This window comes from Centruroides sculpturatus, unplaced genomic scaffold, assembly GCF_000671375.1.
Source record: "Centruroides sculpturatus isolate CEXI.00-Female unplaced genomic scaffold, Cexi_2.0 scaffold121, whole genome shotgun sequence".
NCBI classification, from domain to species: Eukaryota; Metazoa; Arthropoda; class Arachnida; order Scorpiones; family Buthidae; genus Centruroides; species Centruroides sculpturatus.
The window spans coordinates 1,132,913-1,147,389 of NW_019384708.1; the positions used below are offsets into that span (position 1 = coordinate 1,132,913).

At 29.4% G+C, this 14,477-nt stretch overlaps 1 protein-coding gene and 1 long non-coding RNA gene across 2 annotated transcripts in view; both read right to left on the reverse strand.

Annotated features, from left to right (window-relative positions):
- Nucleotides 1–2,008: 2,008 nt before the first annotated feature.
- Nucleotides 2,009–4,480, reverse strand: LOC111627726. The gene is made up of 2 exons (XR_002757052.1): nucleotides 4,231–4,480; nucleotides 2,009–2,413 (listed from the first exon to the last, which is right to left on the reverse strand). It is a non-coding gene; the product is annotated as an uncharacterized LOC111627726 (long non-coding RNA).
- A 3,703-nt stretch (nucleotides 4,481–8,183) lies between these two features.
- The window catches only part of LOC111627749 (UPF0184 protein-like), a 9,306-nt gene continuing 3,012 nt past the window's right edge, over nucleotides 8,184–14,477 (reverse strand). Inside the window, exon 2 of the mRNA XM_023371379.1 lies at nucleotides 8,184–8,477. Coding sequence (XP_023227147.1) covers nucleotides 8,314–8,477 — 164 coding nt within the window. The 3' untranslated portion in view covers nucleotides 8,184–8,313. The remainder of the gene's footprint in view (nucleotides 8,478–14,477) is intronic.

The window sequence follows — 14,477 nt, forward strand, 5'->3', positions numbered from 1 at the left end:
CACTCAAATTACGATTATTATTATAATCACAAGGAAAGAGACAGAACAAGAAAAAGAATTTCAAGAGAAAAAGACAGTATTGAACCAAAAACTTCAAAACGGCAATGTCGTCGTAGTAATTCTAGTTCTGGTTCAGCATTTACGCCAACAAATCAACTATCTGTTGGCTTAACATCAATTCCAAACTCCAAATTATCTCCAAATATTCAAAAACAAACTTCTTGTCCTGAGTCGTCAAATATTTCTACAAATATAAGAAGTAAAAGGACAAAGAATAATGAAATTTTCAGTTCATACAGTTCTAGTATACGAATAATGGAAAAAATACAATTGAAAAGTTCCATTAATCAGTCTGCTAAAGAAAAGACTACTGAGAATGCGGAAAAAATATTTCAAAGCAATTCTTTGATGGCCATTCCAAGAAAGGGAATATCTTATCGAAGAAATCTTCTCATATATACCTCTCTTGGAACTCATACACAAACTGCATCTATACCTGCTCACTTTCCTACGTTAGAAGAACGTAATAAAGATAAAAAATTGGAAGAAAAACGACTGGATTGGTTGTTGTCTGGAGTAAAACAAGCCTGCAAGAAGAAAGATTGTGCAAAAGTAAATGATAGTGGTATTTATTGCGGTCGCCAACTAGGCATGGTTCAATATCAGAAAACGTCCAAACAGGAATTTGCTCAGAATCAAAAAATGGGTCTAAATCACTCAAATTACAATGATTATTATAATCAGAAACAAATAGATAAGAAAAGGAAAAGAACTTGAAGAGAGAAAGACTGTATTGAACCAAAAAGTTCAATACATTATTAATACATTTCATTTATTATATATTATATAAGTATTGTTATTATATAAATTCATTTTCTAAATTATTTCGATATTGTATATATATTACAACAAAATATTAATAAATAATATTTATTAACCACTCAGTTTCCGATCAATTTTTAATTAATTATAATTAAACATAAAAAATACTTAAAACTGAAAAAAACGAAAGAAATGCGTTAATTTTGAAGGAAAAGCTTCAAAATTTAACGTCTTTTGTCTCGCCTTTCTGTGAAATTTGACACTGATGAGTCATTGTTTACACAGCTGGATGACCTTGAGAACAGCTGGAGTCGGATTTCTAGGGACATTCTCATACACGTCTCGGGAGGACAAGGGTTTAAAGTAGGGTAAATACTAGCTAACCGTATATTTTTAAATATTTTTAAAAAATTAAAATTTTTATTGCGATTTCCGACCCCCCGATTTAATTAAACTTATATATAATAAAATATATTAATTAAAAAATTTAAAAACTATTGGAGGTCGTTTTTGACATCAGAAAGTGGCTTTAAATAACTTTATCGAAGGAAAATCCGTGCACTACAACTTTAGAACGATGAATGAAATTTGATATCAAACTCCCATTAAAAACAATAAAGCGTGAATCGCGCGTCATTAAAGGTTGATTAAAATCGCGATATTTAATCGGTAACGAAAAGTTCTTTATGCCTTATTTTATACATAATCAATTTTAACAATGCATTTTCAGTAGTTAAGTCTCTTTTTAGCAAACCCATTGTGGGTTCGGCTAGGCCCACAATGGAGCGGCCGGGTGGTGAGGGACGGTGCCCCGATATATCCGAACGGACCAGGTCGTGAGGGACGGTGCCCTGATATATCCGAACGGACCACCCCCCGAAAAATTCCTGGGATATTTCGGCCCGTTCGGATTCGAACCTGGGTTCCCCAGAGAGGTAAGCTGCCACCTTGACCGCTCGGCCATCCGACCTATAAGGGCTATATGGTAAGGAAATAAGCTCGTGTCTGGAATTTCTCAGTATATCAGTATTATATTCGTTTTAAAAGTCGTATCCTTTACTTCCAGTTTTGAGTATTAAATGTTTATGCTAATTGTGTACATATTATAGAGATCAGAAGGGAAAATGTACAGGTTTTAAACAGACCAACGTTAAAAATTATGTAAATAAAATGAATATTAATAAAATAATTGATAAACATTTTTATTAAAAGAATTTTTCAAGAGAACATTGAAATGAATTGGATAATTTACAAGAAGGTATATTTAATAACCTGTATTCATGATATTTTTCAAATAATTCAAAGCCGTTTATTCGTTACTATCGTCATCCTTCAATGGAGTATTATATCTATTTTTTCTACTCGGAGCTGCTCTTAGTATTGATTTTTCGGATTTTCCGACTTTTTCAAGCATTTCTGCCCCAGCCATTTGGGATGTAAGTGTATCTGCGAGAACTTTTACTTCGGTTACTATTCCTTGGCGACTTTCACCCTCGCTTGGTTTTTCACCTTTACTTTCTCTGATCTGTTCATCTTTATTAGAAGACATTTCTTCTTGTAACGAATCTTTCTGGTTTTCATTCATTTTTACCTAATACAAAAACAATAAAAAGTATTTTATGTCTAAAAAAATATCTACAAATATTCTAAAATATCTAATATTCAATGTTAAATATATTATACTAAATTTCTAATATTATATATTAAACTGCCATTGAGTGAGTCTTTCTCATAATTTGAAACAGGATTAATGTGTCTTTTTTGCTTATCAACAATAATTCAAATAAACAGAATTTTCTGAAATACCATGGATGGTCTTTAACTTCTTTTTGAAAAGGGTCATGTAATAACTGTAAAATACAAGTCTGGGACAGAGTACAAAAAGTATAGTCAAAGATTAAGTTATATTTATTGAGCGTAGTGAAGCGATCTTAGTGATGATTTTGACATTTGTACGGCGGTTAACTCCCCCAAAACCGCTTAACCAATTTAAGTTATTTTTTGCAAACAGATAGAATCCACTTTGGTCTAGGTCATGACTCAAACGGCATTTTAAAATTCGACCTGTGACCGAAGATATACGATGTCAAAGTTTACAATGTTAAGTCTATGGTCAAGTAGTGAAGCAAATTGTCTTGCCTACGCGAGCAAATCTAGTTTAGGTATATTATTCATTTAGTTATAATCATGATTTAGATATCATAAAGTCTCTTACTATTTTATTTTTTACCTNATATTCAATGTTAAATATATTATACTAAATTTCTAATATTATATATTAAACTGCCATTGAGTGAGTCTTTCTCATAATTTGAAACAGGATTAATGTGTTTGTTGTGCTTATCAACAATAATTCAAATAAACAGAATTTTCTGAAATACCATAGATTATGGGTCTTTAACTTCTTTTTGAAAAGGGTCATGTAATAACTGTAAAATACAAGTCTGGGACAGAGTACAAAAAATATAGTCAAAGATTAAGTTATATTTATTGAGCGTAGTGAAGCGATCTTAGTGATGATTTTGACATTTGTACGGCGGTTAACTCCCCCGAAACCGCTTAACCAATTTAAGTTATTTTTTGCAAACAGATAGAATCCACTTTGGTCTAGGTCATGACTCAAACGGCATTTTAAAACTCGACCTGTGACCGGAGATATACGATGTCAAAGTTTACAATGTTAAGTCTATGGTCAAGTAGTGAAGCAAATTGTCTTGCCTACGCAAGCAAATCTAGTTTAGGTATATTATTCATTTAGTTATAATCATTTAGATATCATAAAGTCTCTTACTATTTTATTTTTTACCTGATAGAATGCAATATGTATTATATATATAATGAATGAATTAGTACTATAAATATAAACATAGTAATGCTACATCACTATAATAATTCAAATGAATTACTGATTTTAAAAGATTTATTTATTAGACGACTTCGTTACAGTATTTCTCGTGTTCTCCATCTTTCTCTATGCATCCACATCCTATAGTTCTATACAATTAATGTTTTCTATACCACTAAACACAAACAGTTTTTCATATATTTACACAGCAACTGCACTAAAATAGATTTCTCAGATAAAAACAGAACTAGAAAGACAGTTTTATTCATTCAAAAAGTTTATCCACGACCAAATAAATATGGATATAAATAAAAAGTTTCCGAATAACTCGAATAACTGAATTATTTGCAACATATAAATTTTAACTATTTCATAATTATACGCACAAGTCTATTAATTAAATAATCACAAAGCATTCTATGTATATAGCCTATTTAATTCTTTTTTAACTTACAATTTTCAATTAAACTAAACATACAACGATGTTATATATTATCACTTCTTTAATTTTCTTATAACAAATTATTTAATTTAGTTATTAAATAAGTTTTAATTCTACTTACCTGAATTTTTGAGATGATAATTATATTCAATAATGCATATATTTTCTTTTAAACTCAATAAATATGTCCGTTAACTGTATATAAATTAGTTTATCAATGTAATGCTTGAATTTATATATGTATGATTATCAATACGATAACTTATCAGTTGATTTTAAACATAATTTATCAATTTTGCTTATCATAAAATTGGAAAAAAATATTATTTTCTTTTAGTGTTCTCAATTTTCAATGTTTAGGTAGAGTATAGTACATATGAGAGAACTAAATCCATATTTAGTTGCTTAGAAACTAATCAGATATATAATTATATTATTTCATTATCTAAGATAATAAAATTGATAATATCTTATTTTTATATTAAACTGGCATCATATTTCGAAATATTTATTCCATTCTATAATTTTTGCTAGCCATTCATCAGTAGGTTTAATAAGCCCTCCATAAGATAAATGTTATACCCATGACAGAATGCTATAGTTGTAATGATTTTTAATTTTAATTATATAGTCCTTGGGTAGAGTATAGTACTGTACATATGAGAGAACTAAATCCATATTTAGTTGCTTAGAAACTAATCAGATATATAATTATATTATTTCATTATCTAAGATAATAAAATTGATAATATCTTATTTTTATATTAAACTGGCATCAATAAAATGATTTTAATGACAATATCAACATTAAGTCAACTTTCTGTTTATACTCTAATATATCGAGAATATTGTCATATTTTAAATAAATAAAAAAAAAAACAATACTGTACAATAATTTAAATAACTATTCTAAAGATAATTTAATTTTTCTGCAATTTAGATGCATATATTGATAGTACGTAGTTTATTCTGATACCAAATGTAACTATAACTGTATAAATGTAATTGAACTTCAATTTCACACATTATCAAAACTCAAATTATCAAAATTTACGACATAATGTGAAATTATAAATAATAGCAAAATATAAGATAACTTAGTCATAATGTGATTATATTATATGATTCACAATAATAATAACAACATATATTGTTAGATCTCAGTGCCCATTGTGAGAAATGAGTAAATATATATTTACTCATTTCTCACAATGGGCACTGAGATGACCTAACAATATATGTTATTATGTCAAGCCCATCGTGATAACCGGATGAGAAATGACGGTTAAAGTGGCATATGTTGGATTAAAGATCATATTAACTGCTCTCTGGTTCCCTACTGTGGGCCTGGCCGAACCTACCTTGGACTTGCTAAAAAGGTTCTCTTAGTCCCCATGGATTAAAGAGGAAAGAGAGTTTTAAAAAAAAAAAAGATTATCATGAGTTCGGTCGGGTCCCAAATGGAGAGGTCGCGTGATGAGAACCCGATATATTCGGGACAGACCATATCGGAAAACTCCTGGGATTTTTCAATCCGTCAGCATTCGTTCTTGGTCCTCCAAAGCGGAAAGGTGTGCTGATGTCTTAATCGCTTGGCCTTCCGGCCGGCTTTTAAAATTGTCAATCAATATAACTTTTAAAAAAATGTTCACAAGAAATTAACAGAAAAAAAACAGGGATTCTTCATCATTCGTCCTTTTCACAACTCAGAAACAAACTGTCTTACAGATGAAGGATGAAGAATCACTGTGTTGTTTTCTCTTAATTTCTTGTAAAAATTTTTAAAAGTTTTCTTATAAATTTTTAAATATAATTATCATCTTGGCTATTTATTAGTTTTATTAAAGAATATTACTGTTTTATTGATCAATGTACAAAGTGCATGTACTTAATAGTGCAAAGAATTATAGGTTAAAAAGCACAGAAAAGTATGACTTTAATATACACTCCTTTAAAACATCACGAAGGAATGTGCGTAGCCAGATGCACATTGCAAGACCGTTAGAAGTGACAGAGATATACAAATGATTAACAGAACAAAGATATGTAACATACACCTGTTTATTCAGTAACGAATATGGCCCCTACAGGCTATAGGCCGCTATATGGCGAGGCATACTATTAATGAGGCAATTAATTAATGGTTGACTGAAGTATCCCTCGTCAAACTGCGTCCATTGCGGTGTGCAATGTACAGTACATGTCGTCTACGATATATTGCGGTATATCCGGTGCATCTCACGTCGGACGAGGTGTTTGATGGGAGAGAGATCCGGCAAGGTTGCCGGACAGGGAAGGAGCCTTTAGGCTGGTGAGAGCGCCTAAAGCATGCGGTCGGGCATTATCTTGCTGGAACACAGTGTCGGATGCAATCTGCACCTGTGACTAAACTAGTCCCTACAATTCGTGTGATTTTAGTCAGCATACGACAAAGTTGAATTGAACAATGGACAAATATCGTTAGTTTCTTTTATTTTTGCATAATATAAGTTACGAATTTTCTATTGTTTGAGGCCCCTTAGGAATTATGAAAAGGGCAGCCGAGACGAAAAAAGGACACGTGCCCCGTGCCCCAATGTACGGCGCCATGTCTGCCATTCGTGATATAGGTTATCTTTGTTTTTTTTTATAATTAAATAATGACATTTGTTGTTTTAAATGAGGTTATGTCGCGCATACTTTGCTGATTGCATATGTGTTTATTATAACGAATAAATTACTCGAAGAATTTTATAATCCGCGATTATTTACGCGAGCTTTAACATTACCCTGCAAATAATTGTAAAATATATAACAAAAATAACTGTTATTGTTATACAGTACGTATTTTATTTTAAATAGCACTATAATAGTGATATATTCCTATCGTTACTTCAGAACATTCAAATTGCGCGGTATGAAAACGTGAGTTGTCATTCAGAAAGTCCTAAATTTCATCTAATTTATAGATTTATATATGTTATTTGCTTTCAGACTTTATAAATCCACCTTCTATCCGTGGACTGTCCTTATCGATGAATTGTTTCTATTGTAGTTACCCTGAATAAAAATCTGTGTAACGTCATAGTATATTCGTGCAAAATGACTTTTTGATCCTTAGAATTTACACATGCAAAAATATCTATCACTAAAATGAAAATTCAGTTTTCTATTTTCCATTTTGACTCATATTTAAGATTAACCTTATTCTACAATAATTGATATTTAATACAGTATATGATATCAGATGTCATCTGGCCATCTACATGATATTATATACTGCCGCCGAGTGGTTAAAGACCCAGATTGAATTCGAGGTCGAAAAACTTCAGAAATTTTCAAGGATGGTTGTATCGTATATCTCGGATCCTTTGATCACCAGATCTCATTGTTACCCCTCATTGTGGGCGAGCGTGGCTGAATCCACAAAGGGCATGAAAAACGCCTTTTTAATGTCCACAAGATAGGAAGTGTACATTAATATGCTGCTGTTTAACATGCTTGGTACATTTAAAAACCTTTACCATCAACACTAAATTACGGTAAAGCTTTTTAAAGGTTCAATCAGTTAAGGATATTTCTCAGTAACACATGCATTAATTCAAGCAGTGTCTAATTCTATCCCTTTCAGATTGACTTTTATCACTTATGAATATTAAATTTATTAAATTGATCTCAATATTGCAGAAAACTTTATAGCATTTATAAAATAATTCTCAGAAATAATTTCTGATTAAACAAATAAATAAGACCAATTTTTAAATAAAACAACAAATAGTTTTATTAAAGTAATTTAGCATAATTTTCTAAATTATTTACCTTGAATATAAAATATCTTATCATCATTAATATTTAATATATCTTTTCAAAATATAATTCTACAGAATAAATATACGTTCAACCTTAGTTAAACTTGTAAAATAATAATGATCCAATCATAAAGTTCCATTTATAATAAAAATTTATTATAATTTAATCATTTTCTTGACTATCAATTTATTATTATTTTTATACTTCTTTTTTTTTACATTTGGTTGTATTAATATATTTATTCTTTTAATAAATTTATACTATGAATGTACAATATATACATATATAGTTGATTTATAATTCCATGATATATAACAGTCAATGAAAATATTTTTAAACATGTAATAATTTTTAAAATTTAAATTTATAACTTCAGATTTTTTAATATGATTAAAAATTCCAAAAATTAACTACATTATTTGGTTTCAGATGTTTCACACGAATCCTTTCTTTCGCTTTCTTCTTTCTTGTGTGTCTCTATAAACTGGCGCAATTCAGCATTTAATGAATTATTCTGTTGTTCCAGAACATCTAAGCAAGAATTAAGCTGATCCATTGCTAGATTTAAAGCTTCATATTCTGAAATTCAAAAAAAAATTAATATAAATGTAGGACATATTCAAATTTTCATCTAATCAAAATAAAGTTTTATATTCCAAAATTTATAAAAGAAAATATCTATATTCTGTACCAAGCCATTTTCTAACAAATTTTTAAAATTTTAATTGTATTATTTTATATTTTAAATATGCACTTTAATATATTAACCTGAAAAAGTATTTGTATTAATTTTAAGTTAAAAAATTAAATTATAATTAAACTTACTAAAACTTTGTATTTACTGTGTAGTTTCAAAATTCTAAAAATAGGATTTTATACAGGTATACCTCACCTTACGTCAGTAATTGGTTCCAGGAGAGGCGACGTAAGTCGAATTTACTTGTCTCCGAATCTACTTGTCACTAGGCTAAACCATAAATTACCATTCCTGGTTCTGTGTTTTATTTATTAATGCATTTTTAATAATATATGGTTATTAAGAAGGATGTATTTTAAGCTTACAAACAAATAAATTTTAGTTTTTAATATAGTACAGAAAAAAGTAATCTAACTTTATAAGTGCATGTACTGTAAATACAGTACATACTTGTAAATGTATATATTTTAATATGACTTTATGTGCTTTAAACGCTTTTCTAGTAATATTATGACTTCAATATTTGTGGCAGACAGACATAAAGTCTAATAAAATGACTTAAACTTGATTTTTATTTTTCCATATATTTTTTGACAAACGACGTATAATCGGGAACGACGTAACTTGAAATGACATAAGTCAAGGTATACCTGTACTCTAAATATAGATATATTATACATAAATATAATTTGAATTTTTATATCTTCTAACAACTACTACATATAAAAGCCAATTCTTTAATTCACAAAAAGTTGTTTTCAGCTCTGATTGAGCTCTCTTCAGTTTCAAATACAAAATATTTTACAAACTTCTCCAAATATGGTATGAAATAATAATAGAACAAAACCTTCAGAAAGTTTGTCATAGAATAATAAATTGATCCATGTATTAGAAAATACTTTTAAAAATTTTTTAAAGTTTATAATATGACATAAAAGCTATTTGTGGATATATTGTGTATTTTACATGCTTAAAAATTATTCTTTGGCTTGTAGTAGTATCTATGTAACATGTGATATATTGGCACTTATTTTATTTTGAATATTTATAAGAGGAGAGTGTGAACACAGTCCCCAACTACCACAAGTTACATGCTCCATCTGCCCCAGTTTAGGGTAGTGGCAGGGGTCAGGTTTTATGTCATATTTTAAAATTGTTTGATGCATGTTTTATAAAGTACTTTAAATCTATTACTCTATAACAAATTTGATTAAAGGTTTTATTCTACGGAAAATTTAAAAAATTTTGTTCTATTATTCCATAATAAATTCAGAGAAAGGGGAAAGGCAAAAGCTATAAAAGAGGGTATCATATGTATGGTACATTATATAAAATACACAGTAAATATATAAATATATATACACTGTGGGACGATTGTTCAGTCAAGCATATATTATATTTTTCATAAGTTATTTAGTTAATGCATTTAAATTTAAATTTGTTCCCAGAATTCTTCAAAGGTTAAAATTTAAATGGCATGTTCTGTTTGTGGAACAGTTTCTAAAACCGGTTTTAATTAATTAATTAACAAACCTGATGACGGCCTATAGGAGTAGGCTAAAAAAGTTAAGCTTAGTTCACACTGAGCGTGATTCACTAGTGAAAGCGAAAAACAGAGCAAATAACCCATCAAACAAATCATGTTTGACCAGTTATTCGCTTTGTTTTTCTCTTTTGCTAGCAAATTGCGCTCAGTGTGAACTAAGCTTTAGTAATTAAAAATTTGCTCTCAACAAGTGTGGTTGTAAATTTGTTAAATTCCAATGATTGACCCTAGTAGTCATTCATTGGTAGCTGTTCATTTACTGGTTGAGTCACTCTAGCTCAGGAGTCGCCAAACTTTTTTGATCATGACTCCCTACAACTTTTCAAAACCCCACATAGACCCCACCGAAAAGTTGGTAACACAAACTTTTTGGTCTATGTGGGGTTTTGAAAAAGCAAGAAAAAAAAAAGCTCTTACTATTTTAATACATTTCTTTTACATTTTTTACATTTATTGTATCAATATGTATGTTAATAATAATTTTTGTAACTGACAATCAATAAGATGGGTCAGCTTGATGATCATTAGCAAGATTAGCAACATTTGTAAGTTTTCATCTTAAATCACTTGCAGTTCCAGATTCAACTTCTTTATTTGTTTGGTTAAGGTGGAATTATCATGGCTGAAACCTGCTTCAACCATAATACCATTAACTTGGAAATGCCAACAAAAAAAAATATACCATATCATAAAATTTTGTGTATTTTTGTGTTATATTTATATTTCCAGAAATTGCTCAAATTTAAATTTTTAAAAAGCATCTTTGCTTTAAGGTCAGCTAATAATTCAATAAGTTCATCTTGCAAGTTGATGTCAACGTTTTCGATTTGAGCAGAAAATGGCGCCATAATCCATTCTGGAATATCGATATTTTCTAAATCTGCAAAACTCTGTAGTATTAAATTCATTGAAACAATATTCAAAAACATAATATGTATAGTTATATTTATGATTTTTAGTTCTAATTTTTCCATTGACCCTCAATAATGTTATATCAACCACTTTGGCAATTCCTGCTCTAGCTCTATGATACCAATATATAAAAAGTTAAATATATTTTAGTTTACAATAGTTAAATCCATTCAAAGTAATTTATAGGAGATTAAGATTTTATAAAAAATTTTCTTCTGATTATTAAAGCATAACAGGAGACAAACTTATTTACTTTTTATATTTAGTCAGAAAATTATTGCAAAAGGATCAAGAAGCACAGTTATTTTTTTAGTTCAAATTAGTTTACATATACAGTATTTAATATTACAATCTTGTCATAATATGCATCAATTGCCACTAGCTATCCAAGGACAATAAAACAAATTGGAGACAATAAAAAAAATGCCTTTATTTAACAATATTCTAAGACTCTTACTAAAAACGTCTTAACTGAAGAGGGCTTAAATTTGATAGAAGGCCAAAATGCATTTTGATAATTTATAAAAGAGAATATTGTTAAATAAAGACATTTTTTTTATTATACTCAGACAGACAGGCAATTGATGCATATTATGACAAGATTCTTGTATTAAATACACATAAATTAATTTAAAATATTTATTAGCCACCCTGTAAATATAAGGCAACTTTATTATTTGCCTTATTTATTTTATTTTTTAGTTCAGTTTCTTCTTTCTAGTTTCAACAAATAGGCTGAAACTAAATGAAATTGTTTAATTAAAAATACTTACAACTTATTAAACAAAGCAGTAAATGAACTAGTTGTTAAACCAATGCTGGTTGAAAGTGCAAATGAGTTTGCAGATTGCAAGAAATAGATTTAACTTTATTACAATGCTGAAGTATTGTGATATTAAAGCTTGATGTTGAAATTTCTGAAATCATCCACTAAGTAAGATTATCTACCAAATAATCCACCACAGTTGAAAATGCCTGAAAATTGGGTAATTACCTACACATTAACAATGTTAATGAGGATACGTATCATCTTGAAAAAACATTTAGTTCTTGTACATTGTAAATGTATAATTTCAACAAAGATCTGTAAACTTATTGAAACTGATCAATTCAATTTTAACTTAAGATTCAAAACTATCTTTTTCCTTCTATAAATAGGGTAACTGTATTCTTATTAGTTTAACTCTATAATCCTTTATGTCAGGTATAGTATTTCCTACAGACAACAAACATCCAATGGTTTAACCACATCTAATTTATTAATCATTTTCTCTTCTACATATGCATTTCAGATTGACAAATTCTCAACCCTTCTTCAGTGCCATATAATTTGTACGTGTTTTCATAAAAGAACAACCTAGGTGAAAATTCAATTCTAATTACAAGTGCAAGTATAATTTTGAATATGTCGTAATCGTACGGGGATTATTGGACAGTACATGTTATATATTTTAATGTTTTATTTTTATCTTGGTTTGTTTATAATATATTAAAAATGCTCACTTATTCACTTTTAAAAGAATCAAACCACCAATTAAAAACAAAATTGAATTTTTACCTATGGTTGTTATTTTATGAAAACACATACAAGTTATATGGCACTGAAGACAACTTGAAAATTTACATCAACCCAAAATGCATATATAGAAGAGAAAATTGATTAATAAATTGTGTGTGGTTAAACCATTGGATGTTTGTTGGCTATAGGAAATACTATACCTGACATAAAGGATTATAGATTTAAACTTATCTGAGTTTAAAAAAAATATCTTTTATATGTATTTGTCTGTCAGTCTTAGTTAGAGTTATATAGTTAAATAAGTTAGAATTTAATCCGAAAAAGACCCAGGCAATTGTATTTAATAGACCAGGTGGAGCAAATCTTTATCTACGACCACCCAGCATCAAAATGAATGGTAATACTGTAAAAGTCAACAAAACTCTAAAATATCTCGGAGTAATTTTAGACTATCGTCTAAATTGGGATAAACATATTGAACATATAACTAATCGAACGGGCCTTATCCTCAACTCATTTTCTCAAGTAGCCAAACGAGATTGGGGACTTTCGACTGGAGCCATGTCTACCATATACGACAGTTTATATCTCCCAATAATATCATATGCATGCGGAACTTGGGGTTGGGCCACGGAAAAAGTACATTCTAAAAGAAGGTTAATATCATCGCAAAGAAGGGCTTTATTAATAATAACCAAAGCATTCCGCACCGTAAGTAACGTCTGCCTCCAAGTAATTGCCAAGAAACCTCCCCTAGACTAACATATTAGACAAAAACGGAAACTACAACAAATTAAATGGGGAACAAATATTCAAGTTGACTCCATAAATATTTAACATGATGACATTGAATGGCCTTTTTGTTTTCGAGAAACAAACAACTATCATTCCTCTGTAATGTAATAACATACAAACTCACAATACGGATATGGATATCTTCACAGACGGCTCAAAGCATGATGGAATGGTAGGATCTTCGTATGTTGTATATATCAATAACATTGAAGCGTATAATAAAGTTTTTAGACTACATGAAAATTGTACTATATTCCAAGCGGAACTATATGCAATCAAGATGGCTATTACATGGATAAAAGAAACCCAAAATAATGCTTACATACATTTGTACACTGACTCCTATTCAGCTTATAATATAATTTTTAGCTCCAAACTACATCCCTTAGTTGAAGAGATTAGAAACTTACTACGAATCTCTACGTGTACTATTAAAATCCTTTGGGTTAAAGCACATCAAGGAGTCACCGGTAATGAAAGGGCGGATATCTTAGCGAAGCAAGCTGCGGAAAACACGAATCTATCAATTGAATATAACAAACTTAGTATGAAGACACTAAAGCGCTTGATATGGGAGGAAACTTTTATGAAGTGGCAAAACGATTGGAATGAAAATAACTCCCATATAACGTACAAATTTATTCCGAACTTAAAACAATTTTATAATTTAAAGTGGTTCTCCCCAAACTACAATACGACACAAGTGCTCACTAATCATGGCAAATTTGCTTCTTATTTGACACGATTTACTAATAGAGGGAATGACTTATGCCCCACATGTTCCATAACTGATGGATCGGAACATTACCTCTATCACTGTGTTATGTTTACTAGAGAAAGATTAGAATTGAGACTTCTTATGGAGGAACGAGGCATAATATGGCCAGGTAACCTATCCGATATTTGGACTGATGAAAACATTTATAAAGCATTTACCAAACTTGCAAATAGCATCAATACTATCAATAGTCAAATTATTAATAACTAACCCTGTTCGTCTTTGCTTTGTTGGTTCTTTTTGACTAATATATATGCTTATTGTGTCTTGGGTCATATAGATATATCACAAACAATGTCTTACACACTATTTGGGAAACCTATTAAAAATAT